The 22,726-nt window shown below is 34.2% G+C and overlaps 1 protein-coding gene and 1 long non-coding RNA gene across 2 annotated transcripts; one reads left to right on the top strand and one right to left on the bottom strand.

Moving 5' to 3' along the window:
- Window positions 1-8,715: 8,715 nt before the first annotated feature.
- Window positions 8,716-14,015, top strand: LOC136999367 (uncharacterized). Its single transcript, XM_067353206.1, has 3 exons — window positions 8,716-9,917; window positions 10,000-10,474; window positions 13,408-14,015. Exons 1-3 carry the CDS (start codon window positions 9,663-9,665, stop codon window positions 13,581-13,583), a joined length of 906 nt encoding a protein of 301 aa, XP_067209307.1. The 5' UTR covers window positions 8,716-9,662; the 3' UTR covers window positions 13,584-14,015.
- A 2,208-nt stretch (window positions 14,016-16,223) lies between these two features.
- Window positions 16,224-19,074, bottom strand: LOC136999368 (uncharacterized). The gene is made up of 2 exons (XR_010889740.1): window positions 16,836-19,074; window positions 16,224-16,388 (listed from the first exon to the last, which is right to left on the bottom strand). It is a non-coding gene; the product is annotated as an uncharacterized lncRNA (long non-coding RNA).
- Window positions 19,075-22,726: the final 3,652 nt, after the last annotated feature.

Here is a 22,726-nt window from a genome sequence, read left to right on the forward strand (position 1 = left end):
GTCCAGAAATCTTGACGGACTTTAACGATATGTTGCCAGCTTGATAGTCTGTTGGCTGGAACACAAGTGATGTCGCCCTCCGGAAGGGTTGTTAGTGGTTTGCCGATAAGATAATGGGCCGGCGATAGCGCGAGCGAGTCATTCGGATCCGACGTAAGAGAAATAATTGGCCTCGAATTTAAGATGCTCTCGACCTCAGTAACAAACGTAGCTAGTTCTTCAAACGTGAAGAGTGAATCTCCTACGACGCGTTTGAAATGATGCTTAAACAACTTGACAGTGGCTTCCCACAACCCGCCAAAATGGGGGGCAAACGGCGGTATGAAGTGCCAGTCGATTCTACGCTCGCTAGAAAAATGATTTATTTTATCTTTATGTTGTTCGGAATTGAATAGAGCATACATTTCTTTAAGCTGATTATTTGCCCCGACGAAATTGGTTCCATTGTCTGAATAAATGTGGTCCGGTAACCCTCGTCTTGCGACGAATCGACGTAATGCCGCTAGAAATCCATCTGTCGATAAATCGCTTACAAGCTCAAGATGCACCGCCTTTATAGACAAAAATACAAACCGCATACGTACGCCTTCACACGCGCTCTATTACGATGCTTCTTTTCCTTCACAAAAAACGGGCCGCAAAAATCAACACCGGTATTAGCGAAGGGCAGTGCTTCGCGTACGCGAAACGACGGAAGGTCTCCCATTTTATATTCTGTCGCGCTAGCGTGAAACCGGAAACAACGCGTACACGCACGCACAATCCTTCGTACCTGATTCCGGCCATCAGTTATCCAAAATCTCTGCCGTAATATGTATAAAGTATTCTGAATACTTGTATGATGATGCATCTCGTGTATTTCTTTGATTATACGATCAGTTAGAGGATGCCGACTTGATAGTAAAATCGGGTGTTTTTGCGCGAATGTTAACAAAGATTTTCGCAGACAACCTCCTACCTTTATCAAACCGTTTTTATCAAGAAATGGACTCAAATTAACGATCTTACTCTTATTTTTTAATTCCTCTCTTTGTTGAAGTTTTCGTATTTCATGAGTAAATTGAGTAGCTTGCAATAATTTTAATACTCTAATTTCCGCTGTGTCTATCTCTCTCGCGTTTAGCAATCCGGTACGCTTGTTAGACGATCGCCATCGTAAACAATAGGCCATGACTCTCAATAATTTAGAATAAGACGAGTATCTATCAAGCATGCCGAATTCTTTGGATGTTACTAACAAGCATGTGTTTCTTTTCAGTTCCGGCACCGTATCTATTTGCATGATTTCGTTTGGCCATTCTGTTTCCTCCTTACGTAACCACGATGGTCCTTGGAACCATATTTGATTCTGTAAAAATGTGCGAGGTAGCTGACCTCTCGATATCGCATCGGCTGGATTATCGGCCGATCCTACGTGACGCCATACATTAGATTCAACACTTTCTTGAATTTCGACTACGCGATTTGCCACATATGTTTTTAGCAAATGCGGTGCAGTTCTTAACCAATGTAGAACTATGGTTGAATCACACCAAAAGACTACTTTGTTGGGCTCGATACTCATTGCAGCATCTGCTTCGCGATATAATCGCGCTAGCAACAACGCGCCGCAAAGTTCAAGTCGCGGTATCGTCACTGTTTTTAACGGCGCGATTCGCGACTTGGCGCATGCGAGTCGGATTATCGTCTTCCCGAATTTGTCCGTTGACCGCACATAAAGACACGCTCCGTAGCCGACATTGCTAGCGTCGCAAAAACCGTGATACTGAATATCGCGACAGTCTTCCACTAATAATTTGCGATCAAAGGAAATCTGTCCCATCGATTTCAGCTGCCGCGTGAATTCTAACCACTCGGAGTTAATGCTTTGAGGTACGGATTCGTCCCAATGTAGTTCGCATCGCCAAACGTCCTGCATCATTCTTTTAGCATGTAAAACAATGGGGCCCAGCAATCCTAATGGGTCGAAAATTTTTGCGATCTCCGCCAAAATGCTTCGCTTCGTTATTTTTTCCGTGTTTTTTATGGGATGAACAAAATATTGTATCTTATCATCGCGCGCGTTCCACGTAACTCCTAACGTCTTCAAAGAACGATCTAGGTTCATTACGAAATTGGCATGCAACGCTTCTTCCGGCAGATCATTAACGATTCGCTCATCATTTGACGCCCATTGTCTAATATTAAACCCTCCGCGAGCTAACAGAGCAATTATCTCATTTCTAATGACTCGAGTTTCTTCGACGGTTGCGGCCCCGGTTAATAAATCATCCACATATAAATGTGCCTTGATAATTTTTGCCGCCCGGGGATACATATGACTTTCGTCGTCCGCAAGTTTTTGAATCACGCGAATTGCTAGAAACGGTGACGACGCCACGCCAAACGTGAGTGTATTGAATTGAAGTGTTTCGACTCTTTTGCCGACTCGCCAAAGTATTCGTTGAAACCAACGATCATCTTCGTGAAGCAACACCTGACAGTACATTTTTTCAACGTCTGCTGTTATAACGTAATTGTATGTTCGAAACCGCATTAAATGAGTGAACAGTTTGTTTTGAATTGTAGGCCCTACCATCAACGCTTCGTTCAACGATATGCCGTTGCTCGTCTTCGCGGAGGCGTCGAATACCACGCGCACCACCTTAGTATTGCTTGTTTCTTTAATGACCGCGTGATGCGGCATGTAATATCCGTCATTTTCAGAATCCCTTACTACTGCCATGTGCCCTAATCTTAAATGTTCTTCTATCACTCGTATATATTCGTTTTTCAATATTTCATCGGCGTCAAATTTGCGTTCTAATGATGATAGGCGTCTAATTGCCATTGTTCTAGATTCCCCCAAAGTCCCGGCGTTCTTGCGAAACGGTAGGCGAACCGTATAACGTCCCTTCTTGTTGCGAAACACATTGTTCACGAAATGCCTTTCACATTCTATTTCTTCCTCTGACTTTGGCTTATCGGTGGCAACCTCTTCAATTTCCCAAAATTTCAATAATTGTTTTTCTAAACTCGTCAATTGACACGTCGCGGTATTACATTGAGTTTGCGCTAATGCGCTTCCCACAATCACCCATCCAAGCCGCGTTTTTTGTAAAAACTAATCATGTCCATCTCGAGACAGATTGATTTGTCCAATTGAAAATAATGACAACGTCGCGCCTGATCCTATCAAAAGATCGATTGAGTTTGGTATATGGAAATACGGATCAGCTAGCTTAATGTTTGGAGGTATTCTAACTTGCTCTCGCGGAAAGACGTCTGCCGGAATTCGATCTGTGATGCTTGGAATTATTAAACACGTTAATGTTTTAGAAAAATCATTATGCCGCGAATGTATAGTAACTTGTACCATGCCCTTGGACATCGTATTCATTGCATTAATCGCTCCTATCGGTAGTGATTGTTTAACTACCTGCACGTTTAATTGTTTCACGATTGACTCGGAGATGAAGTTCGCTGTAGCGCACGTATCTAACAACACTCGACATTGCACAACGTTTTGCTTACAGTCCCGAATATTAACTAACGCACTCGTTAGCAGCTGTGGTGCAAAATGCGAGATTGTCGCGAGACTCGTTGCTTTATTCTCGGCTGCGTCATCTAGTCAACTTGAAGAATCCGCGGAACTCGAAGCATTCGGTGTGCCGGTTGGTTTATCAAGATGTAATAAAGAATTGTGTCGTTTCTGACAAATCGTACAATTACTGAATTTACAGGGAGTTCCGCGATGCGAACGTAGACAATTAAAGCAAAGTTTAGCGTTCTTTATTAGTTCAATGCGTTCCGGAACAGATAACTTCTTAAATTTGTCGCAAGTATAAATAAAATGTCGTCCTGTTTTGCAAACTATGCAATTACGCGCTACATTTGATATGAAAGCTCGATTGGACGAGTCTTCTCGTCGTTTCTTAAACGGGGGTTCGCCCTTAAGTTTGTCTGATTCCGATGCCTTTGATTTCTCGCGTCTCGACGCGCAGACCGCGATCTTATAAAGGAACTCAAACATTTTTTCGAGTTTTGGAAATTCGTCCCTATCCAACGTCGTTTCCCATTTTTCGAGCGCACTCTTCGGCAATTTACTTTCTAAAATGTGCACCACCATCTCTTCACCGACCGTGATCCCCAGAGAATTTAACGATGCGATATGCTGCTGCGCATCATCAGCCAGTTTCGTCAAGCCGCTCGTAGTTTCCTTATCTAATACAGGCGAATTAATAATGGACGCAAGATGCCGCGATATCAAAATTCGTTTGACCTCGTACGATCTTTCTAATAATTTCCACGCGCTCGAGTAATTAATTCCTTCCACCGCAAGAATCTTTATCTTACTTGCGGCATCGCCCTTCAGTGCTGATTGCAAATAATGCAGTTTGTCCATATCAGACAAATCCGACTGCGAGCCTACCATATTATTAAAAGCATTCTTAAAAGAAAGCCAGTTTTCGTATTTGCCGTCGAATATAGGCAACGATGCCTGTGGCAACTTTATCCGACGGCGCGTATTACCTGTTCCGTTGACAGAATTATCATCGCGAACCTCTTCACTCGACGCGTTGCTATTCGTGCCTGCGGTGCCGGCCACGTTGACGATTCTTTCTATCCGACCAGCAAGATCATAAAAGCGCTCTTGTGTATTAAACAATTCCGCCATATGCCCATCGTCAGGGTCTAATACCATAAGTTCATCGTTATTTTCTTCAAATTTATGGTATAATTCCGTTACGCGAGCAATTCGTAATTTTAATGTCGCATTATCGAGCTTACCTCGGTCGAGAGCATTAGATAGAGTAGTGATTTGAGTTTTTAACGAACTTCGTTTTTGAGTCAAAATTTTAATTCTTTCGGCCATTGTTACGCGCTCTGAATTACGTGGAGAATGTAAATCGAATGACTCACTCTGAATTCCCTGTGATGAATGCCGTGCGTTATTTCTGCCTTCGTATGATCCCTTCTGCACGAAGCCGTCTTCCCTTCGGTTGTGTATTTATGTGAGGCTCGTACCTCACAGGAGGCACCAAAAAATGTTCCGATCAGCTTGGACAATTTAATGTCCGCACTGTTTTTATTTTATATAAGGCACAAACAATGAACAAAATTGCTTATTCACAATGAGTTTATTTGTATCACTTATTGTACATTTGCAATCACTTCTCCTTAACTGTATTATTGCGAGGACAACGCCTAGGGGTTAACCTGAAGTTACCCTGAGTCCCCGATTATATCGAATAATGTTGTAAGGACAACGCCTAGGGATGAGCCTAAACTCATTCTGAGTCCTCGGTTAGACCAACCCGTTAAATCGACCGTTTCCACCGGACTTGTAACGTACTCGTATAAGACTCGTATTCGTATAATTTTCGTACTCGTATATGACCGACTGTTCACTTCGAGAGCTACTACGCGAATATTGAGAAACGGAACGATGCGCGCCGCCACCAAGAGATCTTAGGACCTCCTCTAATTTTATCTAATTGGTGGTTATCAGTCTAAGATGCCGTGATTCGTCGATGTCGCATATGAAAAGTGGTGGCCACCACAAAAACAAACGCGGCGGCTCAAGGCAATGGCGGATAGCGTCACGGCGGTCCTAGCGCGGTAAACATAAAACGCGGCATATCAAAGACGCCGCTATGAAAACATATTTATATTAAGAGGTTTACAAGCCGGTATCGGAAACGTATTTATGAGAATATATATTCGTTTGTCGGTCAAACCATCTGTCATGCATGACATTTTATAGCGCTTACATAACAGATAACTTTTTCATAAAAACAAAAGACTGATTGGCTACTGCGTCGTACGACAAGCGTTACCGCGTCCAGTGTATAGAAGCCATAAAACTACATACCGTACATACTATATACGTTCAAGAATTATTTCATTTGATATGTAAAAGTCATTTTCGTTTTGTATATACGACTGAATACTTATGTGAAAAAATGTCACGTTATATATTGTTTTTTTTGTAATTGTCATAAATATTACGGAACAAATATGAAACACAAAAGGATGAACGTTAAATGTGCAGTTAATAGAAATCGTAAGAAAACATGTATTATACGTACAATTGCACAGAACAGTAAGTATTCATTTTTATTTTATTTACTTAAAATAATTAAAATATTTTCAGCGCATATTGCATACATTCAGCATAACCTATTATAACCTATTTGACAGAATATAACCTTTTTAATCAAGTTAATAATCAATAAATAAATTAATATATGCCATAAATATGTATAGATTTTGCACAGTATCGTTATTTTAACTTCCTTTTTAGTTAAATTCTCTTTTAATTAAATTGTCGCAGCAACACGTTTTGATCAATTGTGTCCAAATAAATAAAATTAAATATTTTATTTTTACAGAAAATAAAGACGATCTTTTTATAATTGCTAAAAATTTAAATACAAATAATCCACGCATTGTTCTGGAAAAAATAAAATTAATTATTCATGATAACAATAGTAAGTATTACAATTTTAAATTCTGAAACTACGTGTGATATTTACATTGCATTTTTATTTTCTACACTAAAAATTTTTCTATTTTTTGCAGTAAATACAGAAACATCACATGATGTTTGCACTATTAATATGAATACTAATAAGCATATTAATACCAATAGTTTGAACAATGCCACTGATTTTGACAATAATACAGAAATTTTTCTTAATAACGAATATGACCATAATGCAATAAATAATGTCAATAATACACATATTGATTCTGATAATGCCATGATACTTTCCAAAGGTTGTGATAATAAGAATAGTAGACTAAAGACTATAAATTTTAATGTAACAGTTTCCCGTGATAACGATAATAATTATAAAAAACAGTAGATAGTGATATTAATACCAATAATTATATGAATAATAATAATCCTAATAAGAATATATCATTCTCCTGTGATAATGACGAAGATCATAGCATAGCAGATAAAGCTATTAATGCCAACAATTCTACGAATGATACTGATTTTGATAAAAATGTGATATTTTCTTATGGTAATAAATATGGTCACGATGCAATAAATGTTGAAGATTACGCCAATAATCCTAAGAAACATGCTGATTCTGAGAATGCCATAGTATTTTCCAATAAATGTGATAATAAGCATAGTAGAGTAAAGGCTGTAAATCTTAACGTTACATTTACCTGCGATAAAAGTTACAATACAGTAGATGATGACATTAATGTCAATAATTCTATGGATGATAATAATCCTAATAATAAAATATCACTTTCCTGCAATAATGACAAAGGTCATAACATAGTAGATAGTGCTATTAATGCCAACAATTTTACGAATAATACTGATTTCGATAATAACGTAATATTTTCTTATAGTAATAGCAATGGCTGTAAAACGGTAAATGATGATATCAATACCAATAATTCTACGACTGATAATGATCTTCATAATAATATATCATTTTCCTTGGATAATGATAAAAATCATACTATAGTAGATAGTACTATTAATGCCAACAATTCTATGAATAATGTTGGTTTTGATAATAATGTGATGTTTTTTCATGATAATGACAATGGCTGTAACACTATAGATATTAATATCAATAATTTTATGAATTGTAATAATTCTGATAATAATATGACATTTTCTGATAATGACAATGCCAATAATTCTGAAACTGGTGTTGTTCTCAATAATGTCATGATATTTCCATATGATGATGACAATAATTCTAGTATATTGAATGATCTCACTACTGCCAAAACTTCTACGATTTACAACCATAGAGATATAAGACTAGAGGGAGCGAATCGTATGCTAGCACGTAAGAGGCCGCGATATAGCGATAGAAAGAGAACGCTGCATAAGGGCCCCTCTGTCTTTGTCTATACGCGCATGCGCTTTTGCGCTGCTCATTGTCTATAACGCATTTAGGTTCTAACCTCTTGAACAGTTTGAAAAGATAAGGCCGGAGCACAGACTTTTACATAAAGCATAACGCATAAGCATAAGGAAATTGATTGGTCTATATATAAGCATAAGCAAATGCATAAGGAAACGGACCAATCAATTTCCTTATGCTTATGCGTTATGCTTTATGCAAAAGTCTGTGCTCCCGCCTATAACCTTAAAGAAAAATTCTCAAAATTACAAACTTATTACAGCAATCTACTACATATGCGCACGCTCCGCACGCATATATTCCATGATCTGCACATGCGCACATAAACAAAGACAGAGGGGCCCTTATGCAGCGTTCTCTTTCTATCGCTATATCGCTCTTTCAGCTCGTTCGCTCCCTCTAGTCTTATATCTCTATGTTTACAACAATAGTGATAATAATATAATATTTTCCTGTGATGATAACATTATTAACAACACACAAATTGCTTGTGCAAATATAACAAATACTTCTGAATATCTACCTTCAGCATCGGAAATTACAGTTGAAAACGAAACTACAGAACGTGAAAGCATTCACAATAATAATTCTACAACTAATGATAAAAATTCTTCAGAATCACTGATAGACATTTCTTTTATAAATACATTTGGTTGTAAAGAAGACAATTTACATTCTCCATTCTCCCAGCCTAAGGGACTTCAAAAAAAGAATTTTTGTTACTATTATAAAAAGTTTCAAAGTAAAATTGCACGCCATTTAGAAAACGTGCATAAATTGGAACCTAAAGTAAAAAAATTTCTGTTATTGTCAAAAGGTGATCATATTTTTTTATTTTAATTCTATAGAATATTGTATATTTTTTATAAATAAAATAAGTATTAATAATCTTGTTAATATGTATATACATTTTACACAAGTTTATTAATATGCATTTCTTTATTAATATGCATTTCTCAATATTATTTTTGTTTTAGGTAATTTAGAGAGGAAAAAAATTATCGAAACTATTAGAAGAAAAGGAAATTTCATATTTAATACAGATCCTGCCATAAATACAGGAGAGTTAATTGTTTGCCAAAGACCTGCCAAAAATAGTTGTAAAACAGTACGAGATTTTACGAGCTGTGCAAAGTGTAAAGGATGGTTCACTAAAAATAATATCAGGCATCATTTTAAGCAATGTGTAGGTGTATCCAAAGGCAGAAGTGTACAAATTTTAGGACGTGCTGTAATGGGAAGAATACATGAATGTGCAAGTGAGACAGTAAGAAAAGTTTTATTCCCAGTTTTGAGGGAAGATGATGTTACACGATGTATTAGGTACGATAAATTATTAATAACATTTGCAAACAAATTATGTATCAAGTACAATCTTCAGCATCAACAAGATATGATAGTGCTAGACTTTGACTATTAGGACGGTTTCTTATCGCAGTAAAAGAATATAATCCTGATGTAATAGAGTTTTCTGATATATATAATCCTTCTATATATGATGATTGTCTTAAAGCAGTAAATAAAGTAGCACATTTTGATAGCATTAATAAAAAATATGGTGCACCATCAGTTGCATCAAATATTGGGACAAATTTAAAACAAATTGGCAATTTGTTAATAACAGAGTGCATAAAAACAAATGATATAAAGAAGCAAAATAGTACAAAAAATTTTTTTAAATTAGTACAAGAAGATTATGGGATTTCTATAAACAAAACAGTGGAAGAAAATATAATACAATATAAAAGACAGAAAAAAGTTACGCTTCCATCTATGGAAGATATAAAAAAGCTACACTCATATCTAAAAAACGAAAGAAAATTATTATACACAAAACTTCAGAAGAAATTTATGTGCAAAATATGGCTGAAACTTGCAAAAGTTACACTTACGTCTACACAAGTTTTTAACAGGAGAAGAGCAGGAGAAATTGAACGTGTTACTATAGAAGATTTTAATACTCGCGAAGGTATAACAAAAGAAGCATATTTTGATTTATATAAATCATTAGGAACCAATTTACAACAGGTAAAAATTATTTTTTTATGTGTAAATAAAATACAAACTAATATGCAATGCAAAATAAAAATTCTATAACTTTTTTATGTAGGTTGCTGATAAATACGTAAGATTCTTAATTCGTGGAAAATTAAGACGCACAGTGCCTGTGATTTTAGACATGGAATTAGTTCAATGTATTGAACTAATTTTGAAGCATCGACAGGATGCAAATGTTTCTGAAAAAAATCCATATGTATTCGGCATACCTAATAGCAGTAAGCGCTATTTCAAATATTTAAGGGCATGTATCCTTATGCGATATTTTTCTAAAAAATGTGGTGCACAAATACCACACACATTAAGAGGCACTGAATTACGCAAACATATTGCTACAATGTGTATTACGTTGAATTTATCTAAAAATGAAGTGGACGATTTGGCGAATTTTATGGGACATCACGAAAAAATTCATAAACGCCACTACCGGCAATCAATACCAGCAGTAGAGATCATTCGTATAACAAAGTTTCTTCAAGCAGCATTAGGTGAAAATATGCAACAAGAATCTAATAATAGTGATTCAGGTATAACTATTTACCTTTATTACTCCATATATTTATACAGTTCTTTTTATAAAATACATTAACTATTGTATAACGTTTTTCTATATTTTTTATTTGTTACGTCCTGATCAGACTACACGATTCTTTTCTTTTCATTAAATACCAGACCTAGTAAACGCGGAACCAACAAAAACTCTTAAGAAATATTATAACGCCAGAGCTGTTTTTCTCATGAGACACCAGGAGCTCGAATCTTCTCACAGAGAAAAATAGCATGGATATTTCAAAATACCTTGGCCGCTCAGCGTGCCTATCGTCGCCAGAAAAACCGTAAAAGTCAAAACTTCGCGGTAGCTGGAGTCCTTAACCGACTCCAGACGGTTAGAGTAAGAGATAAAAAGAAAAACTGGCACCAGCTAGTCATATTCTTGGATTCCACCTACGGGAACTCTAGCTAGTAGATAGGGTTTTACCGAGTAACGATCGGGGAATGACCGCAGTCGCATGCCGAGAAGGCGCGACACCTGATACGGCGCACGTGTTTAGTAGGTCTGGGAAACCGAGATGCATTAGTCGCACTCTCCACGCGACACCAAGGGCACGCGACAGTCGTAAGCTGTCAAATTTATTAGATCAGTGACCCAAGGCTTTGCGAACTTATATACCGATTCTTAACCATCCAATCCGAAAGCCGAGAATCGGGGCAAGCACCTCTATAGACCACCCATCATTCCATCGTATGGTCTAAAGACTACGCCCACCCAGATCTTAAGACACTGAGATGCACCCCACCTATACTAATTAACACCAACCGGATTACGCCACCTCAAAAACCTACCCCCATCATATATGGACCCGAAACGACGCTATTCCTTATTCGTTAGGGCCTCTTTCTTCCTATCTCATTTCAAGTAACCTAATCATCTAAACCCAATCCTATTAGCTAAAAATGACGCCATCCTTCCCCACATTAAAAATTTTCTCGCAAGACTAATTCCTATTCGATCCTCGCTCCAAAAACCTAAGATTTTCCAAAGGGATCTACCCCAAAGAAAAAGTATAAAAACCCGTGTTCTGGTGGCTCCGGACACAATCACACACAGTTTTTCAAGCAGTTTTGCGCAGTTATTCCGTTTAGCTCAGTTTTCTCGAAACAGTTTTTCGAGTAGTTCGGGGGCGCGAATCAAAGAGTAAAACCAGTTGATACTTTGTCGCGACCAAGTGGTGCATCTCAAGTAGAGGGCCCATCACCCTGACGACACCATCCCGCAGCAGGGTGCCCACACGTTTACAAAAAAGGGGTCCGACGCTCATATAACACCTTCCCTCAACGGGGCGCCTGCTCAAAACCACCGAACATAGTCAACCCGATCTGAAACTATCCTACGAGTAAGTTAGTTCATTTGTTTTTTTTTCTCCTCTCTTTAGTATTCTCTTTATTCCTTTTATATCATCCGTCCCTATTTCGGTTAAAAATTTTTTTTGTGTTATTTGTCAGTGAGAACTAAACATTCGCCGCGACCCAACAATCGTCGGAACCGCTCGGATCTCTCGGCATTTGCTCTCTGCCTAGCTATATTTCTCTCACCATACGTTAGATACGCTGCGAGGGTCACCGTAAGACCCATTAAAATTAGGCGACACACCCCATTTAATAACGCCCGTACAAGCACTCACACGCAAACAGACTAACCTCCTGCATTACCACCGATTCCTCAGGAATTTCCTCAACCACCTCCTCAACCCTTTCCCGAGTTCGACTTTCCTCTACTTCCTTCTCCTAGGTCTATCTCTCCGTCTCTTGAAGAGTTCCTAGAGTACAGACCCCCTTCGCCTGTCCGCTTCTATCCTCCTCCAGTAGAGGCTCAACTGGAGGAGTTCCCACGTAACGATCCGGAGTTCGACAACATATCCGTCAACTCCGAAGCCACCACCATCGAATACGTCGAGGCTCCTCCCCATCTTCCTAACCCTGAATTCACAGGGTTTGATTTCCTAAACTTAGTCCTCTTCCCTGAGGAATAATCCACACACACACACACACACACACACACACGCACACACGCACGCACGCACGCACGCACGCACGCACGCACGCACGCACGCACGCACGCACGCACGCACGCACGCACGCACGCACGCACGCACGCACGCACGCACGCACGCACGCACGCACGCACGCACGCACGCACGCACGCACACTTGTAAAGAATACACTAATAGAAATATAAAACACGTGTGAATAATAAGAGTTAAGTTTTGTATCCTAATTATAAATTCATTCAAATTAAAATGTTAAGTCTTTGGTAAATTAAACTTTCGTTCTTTTTTTCATTTAACCACACCCTCCTCGTTTGTCACCCCCTCACCCCTTCCCTCTCAAATTGCGCACAAAGGTTCCGTCCCGGGTAAAAGGGATTCAATTCCTTGACCCAAAAAGGGAACCACGAGCGGTTGACCTGTCGACGGAGTAAAAACGACTCTTCCAGTCGCTGACCCGTCGCAAGTCCTAAACGCGCCGCTCGGCTCGTGCGGTCAGACCCGTTTACGTCGATCGTCGAGCCCAACGAAAAAATTCTACATCTATCAGGACGTAACATATTACACATACGTATTTTATCAAAAGACAAAATCAGGTAAAGGCATATATAATTCGATTCAAGAAATTAATAATAAAAATAATGTTATACAACCGCGGACGTCGATGTGTAGAAATTGAGTGGAATAACAATAAATAGTATGAATATGTAAAGTATTAGTATATAATATATTTACATATTGTTGAAGAGAATCTAAATTGAGACGTTTCATTGTCGTAATATTTCCTGCTCTGCTCAATTTCTGTGCATCGATATTCGCAGTTGTGACACACATAAATCTTAGTTTTATGAATCAACTTTAATATATAACATATATACATAACAGTTATCATAATATTATATTATTAATAATAGAGGAGAAAGTGCAAGATACTAGTAAAGATACATTGAGTGAAGAATCGGAAAGCGATGCCGAAACATGTATGATAAGTTCACGTAAACCTCTTTCAGTACAATCTAAAAACAAATTTTCTAAAACTTGCATAACAGATAAGCAAAAAAAATCAGTAAAAAGCAAAATTATACGTTAAAATCATACAATTGCGAATAGCGACAGTGATTCTGAAACTTATTCTCCAAAAATAAAGAAACGTCGCAGTAGTAAGTTTATTTTTACTTTTACTTCATACAGTGTTTTTACAAATTTATCAAATAAGAGTGTGTTCTCTTAAATACTATTTAGTATTGTTTTCATGATTATGTCAATATATTGAGCTCTAATGTATAATGCAATTTGATTCAACAATTTTAATATACATAATAATAATATTTGATTTAAGAAATAATAATAATTCCTTGCTAACTTCATTTAAAAATTTCATTTATTTATATTATTTATTCTTATATTTTCCATTTTTAATTTTTACATTTTCTACATATTTTTATAATTATAATTTGATTTTATTAATAATTAAACAAATTTCTCAGTATTTTAAAGAAAACTTATATAAGTAATCTAAAACTAGTATAAATTAGAATAACATGAAATTAGTAAGAAATACATAAAAATTTAAATTAAGTTTAGGTGAATCATTACTTTTTATATAAAATAGTATTATTAATTATAATATTTTATTTATTTTGTAGCGTCTCCATTTGGTCCAACAAAAAGAAGACGTTGAATAGAAGAAGAACATAATGTAATAATGAAAGAATTTCTAAATGAAATTAGCGCTTCACAACTACCATCTAACAAGAAAATTTCCCATGTAAAAAAACAAAATAAGTGCTTAGACAATCGATCTGTTGCTCAAATTAAAACATGGATCCATAATTATATATCTGGCAAAATTAAACGCCACTAAATGCATAAATGTTTATTCAAAAATATTTTAATCGTTTATTAAAAAAATACGATAATTATTTTTACTTAAGTTTTTAACAATCGCAGAAACATTAACTGTTTGTGATTATACATGCAATTATACGTACAATATATCATATTCCATATACTATTATATATGTGTTACTACATGTGCACTATGTCATTGTATTGAAAATATTTTAAACTTCTTTATTTTTTGCAAAATCAAATAAAATATCTAATAATTTTAGTTTTGGACACAAATAAAAGTTAACACAATGTTATAAGAATTTCACAAAAAAGAAAGTTAACAAAGCGGTACTGTGCAACCATTCGTTTTTAGGGCATATGTCGATATTAATTGTTTGTGATTACATGTATAATACATTATATGCCATACGCTATTATATATGTTATTATATATGTTTATATGCACTATGTTATTGTATTGAAAATTTTTAATTACTTTGAACAAATATAAAATAATGATGATACTCTATTTTACGATTGCACATAAAATACATGTTTTTATAATTCTGATTATCCGCACATTTAATGTTTATTCTTCTGTATTTCTTATTTTTTATACATAATATTTATTATAATCATACAAAAATAACATACCTTATATTACAGCTTTCATGCATAATGTAACCGATACGTACAAACGAAACAAATTGAAATAATCCAATGACGCTTATAAGCTTCCTTCAGATAAATTTTTATAGACAAAATCTAACTCAAATCTTCTTAGGAAGACCTTCGCATCAAACATTTCATGTGAAGTAGGGTAATCAATCAGCCATCGACGAGATTAAAGACTCGCTGTTTTTCGAGCAAATCTTCAAGACCACTATGTTGACTCGCTGAGTCCAGGGATAATTGAAGAACACTAATGTTATTAATTGCATCTGTTATTTCACATAAACGATTAGAAATTTAATCTAATTTGTACATTTATGTATACAATATATTATATATATATATATTTTTTTTTCTTTTATATATAATCTAAAATTGTACTTATATTTATATATATAATACCTTATATATTAATCATCACGTCACGTTAAAAATATGACAGAACATGTACAATAAAATCCTGAATAATACGATATATAAGTATTGATTATGTCACATATATATGTATATGTGTCAATACGGCAGTGTTCATAATTTTTTAATAACGGAATTTTTAATGCATGTAACAATCATATTACTCTTCACGCCATGCAAAAATTTAACCATTATCGTTATCAATGCATCAAAGTACTTACGTTATAATTCAAATTTTATACCTTTTGCGACACTTCTGTATTTATTTAATTTAATAAATAACATTGGATTATCTAATTCATTAAGAAATTAATTATATTTTTCAAACTAGTTGATAATAATTATTCACAATCCTTCGTAATTAAGCACCATATCGTAATCGATCGCACTAATGTAGTAACAGATATGTTTATATATGTATATAATAATTACGTGAAGAGAAAGTTAGATTACCGAACATTAATTTTGACACTATTTATGGAAATTATAAGAATAAATAATATAAATAAATGAAATTTTTAAATGAAGTTAGCAAGGAATTATTATTATTTCTTAAATCAAATATTATTATTATGTATATTAAAATTGTTGAATCAAATTGCATTATACATTAGAGCTCAATATATTGACATAATCATGAAAACAATACTAAATAGTATTTAAGAGAACACACTCTTATTTGATAAATTTGTAAAAACACTGTATGAAGTAAAAGTAAAAATAAACTTACTACTGCGACGTTTCTTTATTTTTGGAGAATAAGTTTCAGAATCACTGTCGCTATTCGCAATTGTATGATTTTAACGTATAATTTTGCTTTTTACTGATTTTTTTTGCTTATCTGTTATGCAAGTTTTAGAAAATTTGTTTTTAGATTGTACTGAAAGAGGTTTACGTGAACTTATCATACATGTTTCGGCATCGCTTTCCGATTCTTCACTCAATGTATCTTCACTAGTATCTTGCACTTTCTCCTCTATTATTAATAATATAATATTATGATAACTGTTATGTATATATGTTATATATATTAAAGTTGATTCATAAAACTAAGATTTATGTGTGTCACAACTGCGAATATCGATGCACAGAAATTGAGCAGAGCAGGAAATATTACGACAATGAAACGTCTCAATTTAGATTCTCTTCAACAATATGTAAATATATTATATACTAATACTTTACATATTCATACTATTTATTGTTATTCCACTCAATTTCTACACATCGACGTCCGCGGTTGTATAACATTATTTTTATTATTAATTTCTTGAATCGAATTATATATGCCTTTACCTGATTTTGTCTTTTGATAAAATACGTATGTGTAATAAAAAATATAGAAAAACGTTATACAATAGTTAATGTATTTTATAAAAAAAACTGTATAAATATATGGAGTAATAAAGGTAAATAGTTATACCTGAATCACTATTATTAGATTCTTGTTGCATATTTTCACCTAATGCTGCTTGAAGAAACTTTGTTATACGAATGATCTCTACTGCTGGTATTGATTGCCGGTAGTGGCGTTTATGAATTTTTTCGTGATGTCCCATAAAATTTGCCAAATCGTCCACTTCATTTTCAAATAAATTCAACGTAATACATGTTGTAGCAATATGTTTGCGTAATTCACAATCTTTGCAAAGTATCATGGCATTATCAGAATCAATATGTGTATTATTTATTGACATTATTTATTGCATTATGGTCATATTCATTATTAAGACAAATTTCTGTATTATTGTCAAAATCAATGGCACTGTTCATACTATTGGTATTAATATGCTTATCAGTATTCATATTAATAGTGCAAACATCTTGTGATATTTCTGTATTTACTGCAAGGAATAGAAAAATTGTTAGTGTAGGAAATAAAAATGCAATGTAAGCTTCACACGTAGTTTTAGAATTTAAAATTGTAATACTTACTATTGTTATCATGAATAATTAATTTTATTTTCTCCAGAACAATGCGTGGATTATTTTTAGCAATTATAGAAAGATCGTTTTTATTTTCTGTAAAAATAAAATATCTTAAAATTTTATTTACTTGGACACAATTGATCAAAACGTGTTGCTGCGAGAATTTATTTAAAAAAGAATTTAACTAAAAAGGAAGTTAAAACAACGATACTGTGCAAAATCTATACATATTTGTAGCTTATATTGATTTATTTATTGATTATTAACTTGATTAAAAAAGTTATATTCTGTCAAATTGGTTATAATAGGTTATATGTTATGCTGAATGTATACAATGCGCTGAAAATATTTTAAATAAATAAAATAATGTTACTTACTGTTCTGTGCAATTGTACGTATAATACATGTTTTCTTACGATTTCTATTAACTGTACATTTAACGTTCATCCTTTTGTGTTCCATATTCGTTCCGTAATATTTATGACAATTACAAAATAATAATATATATCGTGACATTTTTCACATAAGTGTTCAGTCATATACGTACGTACATACATAACGAAAATAACTCTTACATACCAAATGAAATAATTCTTGAACGTATATAGTATGTACGGTATGTAGTTTTATGGCTTCTATACACTGAACGCGGTAAAGCCCGTGTCACACTATACGCATTGAAGAATGAGATTAGAGATCGAAGATTGGGAATTTGACTAATCAGGAAAAAGTAATATTTGTGTGCTTCTTCCCGATTGGTCAAATTTCCAATCTTCAATCTGTAATTTCAATCTTCAATGCGTAGTCTGATACGGACTTACCGCTTGTCGCACGACGCAGTAGCCAATCAGTCTTTTGTTTTTATGAAAAAGTTATCAGTTGATTGATTATCGTGTTAACTTTTACCGCGCGACAAGAATAATCGCGTCCTGTTATTGAAACATACATGAACAAACCTATAAAATTTGTTAGATTATTGAAATAAATAAAAGCAATAGTCAAATTCATTCATTAATTATTTAAATAATTATTCTAATTTTATGATTGTTTTTGAAACATAAATATTGACTATGTATACCTTTTCTAATCAGTTTTGAAAACTAACATATACAATGGCAGTTTCCAGGACAATTTTATTTTCAATAGATCTAATAATGAAGAATTGAGTCTTTGTTGCAATATGACACTCCAAAATGGAAAACAATTAATTAATATTATTAGAGAATATTATAGATTTGTTTTATTTATCTTAATACACTAATGAATAGGACGCAAACGTTCGTGTACGATCCCGTGTTGCGTGTGAAGAATCACAGCGTGCGAGTGCTCGCTGAAGTGAATTAGCAAGTTGCTCGCTCTCACTCGCACTCACGAAATCGTACACAAACGTTCGCGCCCTAATTATTATTATAAAATGTCAGAAATAATTCAACTGTTATAAATATTAACAATATTATTATGTCCTGGAAACCGGGTTTTACATAAAATTGTATTGCAATAAATGGCATATTTCAGGACATCATTGTATTTTTAATAAATGTTAAACATTATTTATCAGAATAAGAATTATTATTATTATTTTTTTAAACGTATTTCTATTAACGAGAAGCGATTTTGTACAATTGTAGAGTGATTTATACAAAATAAAGCGATGTCCCTGGAAACTGCCTACTTATACAGTCATGTAACTATAAAAGGGCATATTTCAGGACATTATTGTATTTTTGCTTTTAATAACTATTGAACACAAACTCTTGCAATTAGAATTATTAGTTTCTTTTTCTTAAATATATTTCTATTAATAGAAAGTGATTTGTATAATTGTAACGTAATATGTACAAAATAAAAAAAAGTCCTGAAAACTGCCCACCTATACATAATTTAATTGGCTAAAAAAAATAGGGCATATAAAAAAAAAAAGATACCACCAGATTTATATTAATGCTCTGCATAATATAAGATAATAAAATCAGGTGGTATAAAAATGTCCCGAAAACTGCCTCTGAACAAACATATATATATATATAAGTATATCATAATTTTCGAGATACCCAGATAGGAAAATGTATGCATTTTGAGATCATATTGTACTCATATAGTTCACAAACATGAGGACAAGAATAGACACAGATGCGGGCTCATATGCTGCTCAGAACGCAGACATGTCATGATATCCATAAAATTGCACAAAAGAATGACATATTAGTACATGCATGAGGTTCAAGCTAATATTGCATTTTGTATGTCATATGTAGTTCAGAACATGACGACAATGTATGTTCACATTTATTGTGATTTATGAGTTCATTTTACGATTATGTTTTTTTGATATTTAGGTTAGATTAGGTTAGGTTAGGTTATAATAAAATTAGATGTTTTCTTTTTGTTATTGAATATTAAATATATTCTTCTATTTATTTTAATTGTACACTCAATATAAGCGCATTAGAGCGACATAAACACGTTTATGAAACAGAAATATTTATAAAACTGTCGAGTCCCACTCACTGCCGAGGACACATGTCACACTTTTAATTTCTCTTTACACAATTTTGATGGGCCATTCAAGATGGTCCATGGCTTCACACATATATAATAAGACTAACTACAAAAAATGCACGAACCGTAGTATCAGAGGATGCGTTTCTTAAATCATAACCACGTTCGGAGAGCGTTTGTATATTAATTGTTCTTATCAATGCTTCTCTTTTTATGTACTAAATTATTTTTGTTGTCTATTTTACACTGAAGATGGCTACATTCCTTGGCCGAAACGTATGTAACAATTTTTAATAAAATAAACTTTTGAGCAACTCGATCCGGCTCCTGCTCTATTAGCTTGATGTCAACACGATCATTATTTTAATAAGGAAAAGCAATATCCTAATATTATTTGTATTTTTATATTATTAATTATTATTAATATATATTAATCATTGAAAATTTTGTAATATTTATTAAAATATTATTTTATATTTAAAAATGTAAACACATAAAACACATTTTATCATGCAAAATGGGTCACGGAGATCATGCGCTTGAATTCTATAATAATGACGAAAATATTGAATGTACAAAATTTATAACACATAATAATTAATTATTGCAATCAGTTTGTGATTATCATGAGTTGACAATTTAACATCAATATATGAGCTCACATTTTTCCTCATGTGCACATTAACTTATGCTCATGATATGTATCATCATAATATGATTACAAGATATACATAATTTTGCGATAAATATCTGAAGATCATGACGTGATGAGATCTGATCATCAGGCATTGCTATCTGGGTATTTACACGTTTCCAGATAAAACGGACACACTGTATATATATATATACATACATACATATATACATGGCATAAAAAGTTATAAGCAATTTATAATTCTTTTAGATTAAAACGTTTTTTATAAATTTTTGCTTTTGAAATACATATCCATTCTCGAAAAGTATAACGTCAATATTCAGCTAGGACTACTTGATAAAAAACATTGCTTTTTAAATCAAAAAGCAATGTTTTTTGATAAAGCAATGTTTTTTAGATCAAAAAGCAATGTTTTTTATCAAGTAGTCCTAGCTGAATATTGACGTTATACTTTTCGAGAATGAATATGTATTTTGTGTTGCATAGCGTTCTTTATTATATTCAATATCTTAACTAACCTTAAAACTTGTCAATTTTACATTAACTTACCTTTGAAAACAGGAATGAACTGCTCGAATCCGATGTTTCTTAAAAAAGTCTCACAGTCCATAATACAATTTTTCACTAAATCACACCGTTTTTATAAAAAGTATAAAAGGCGTTTGGTTGCCTGTTGCTGCCTGACTACGTGTCTCAACAGAATATTCAAGAACACTTGCCTTACCGTGTCAGACGTGTGTGTGCCACTCATCAATACTGTATCGCATTAACAAACCGTATGGTCTATATCTCTCAACCATAATATTTGTTCTGCAGATCACGATAGAGAGGTATCAATATTCTTTTGGTTAAGGCAACTATATATGAGGGTATACAAATTGAATATTACATATCATTTAACTATGGCTGTGAGAACTGTATAGATAGGCTTATGTCAACTACAACTTTTAATGTAATATCTATTTAACTTGAATTTATATCAATTCCTTTGCTAACCATAGATCAGCGCTCGGAATTAGTTGCACATTTCAAGCCGATTCCCGAGACGACGCCTCTTGTTCTCCCACTACCGCCTGGCCGCTGGCGGTCGAGCCGCCGATAGCTCTGGCTCAGGAGCGTTTTATATAAGAAATAGGCTGGATTGTTGAGGCACTTCTCAGAAAATAGTAATATTTTCTTCGCTACATAAATAATGTTTATTTTCATTAATACATAATATATATATATATATTTAATTATTAATGAAAATAAACATTATTTATGTAGCGAAGAAAATGTCACTATTTTCTGAGAAGTGCCTCAACAATCCAGCCTATTTCTTATATAAAACGCTCCTGAGCCAGAGCTATCGATAGCTCGGCCGCCAACGGCTGGGCGGTAGTGGGGGAACAAGAGGCGTCGTCTCGGGAATCGGCCCGAAATGTGCAACTAATTCCGAGCGCTGCCATAGATAATGTGATTGTAGCAATAATAACAGTTTTTTCCGTGTACCAGAAGACATAAAATGTAACTTGCCTGTGCAAAAAGACCCGACCTAAATGTTAACCCCTAGTCTGTAGCCCTTAAAACAAAATGCCTACATGTACATGCTATATACAAGGTGTTTCATAATATCCGTATCAACGCTCGTGTGTGGATAGAGTGCGGTAAATTGAATAGAAAAGTCCTTTATTGTTTTGCAATTTTTGCAATAATAATTGAGATATTAATTAAAAAGGATTGACAAATAATCATGCGTTGCGCGCGGGTAGACCATGAGCTGTACACTCTAGGCGTGACAGCAACGAGGATCGCACGGCAACGAAAAATAACAACGCATGGCGAGAGCAGGAGTAATAGTGTTGTTATTTTTCGTTGCCGTGCGATCCTCGTTGCTGTCACGCCTAGAGTGTACAGCCCATGGTCTAGCCGCGCGCAACGCATGATTATTCGTCAATCCTTTTTAATTAATATCTCAATTATTATTGCGAAAATTGCAAAACGGTAAAGGACTTTTCTATTCAGTTCACCGCACTCTACCCGTACACGAGCGTTGGCATGGACATTATAAAACACCCTATATATGTATGCCTTACTATAGATTTTATTACTACTAGTTTTAAATGATCGAATGACTTGAAATACTCGATCAACAAGTAAAAACCAGATAACACACAATATTGTATGAATATTCTACGTTGCATCAAATATATTTTTATGAGAATATTCTCGAAGAAATCATTTACATATGT

The sequence above is a fragment of the Linepithema humile genome, chromosome 4 (assembly GCF_040581485.1).
Source record: "Linepithema humile isolate Giens D197 chromosome 4, Lhum_UNIL_v1.0, whole genome shotgun sequence".
In the NCBI taxonomy this organism is placed as follows: domain Eukaryota; kingdom Metazoa; phylum Arthropoda; class Insecta; order Hymenoptera; family Formicidae; genus Linepithema; species Linepithema humile.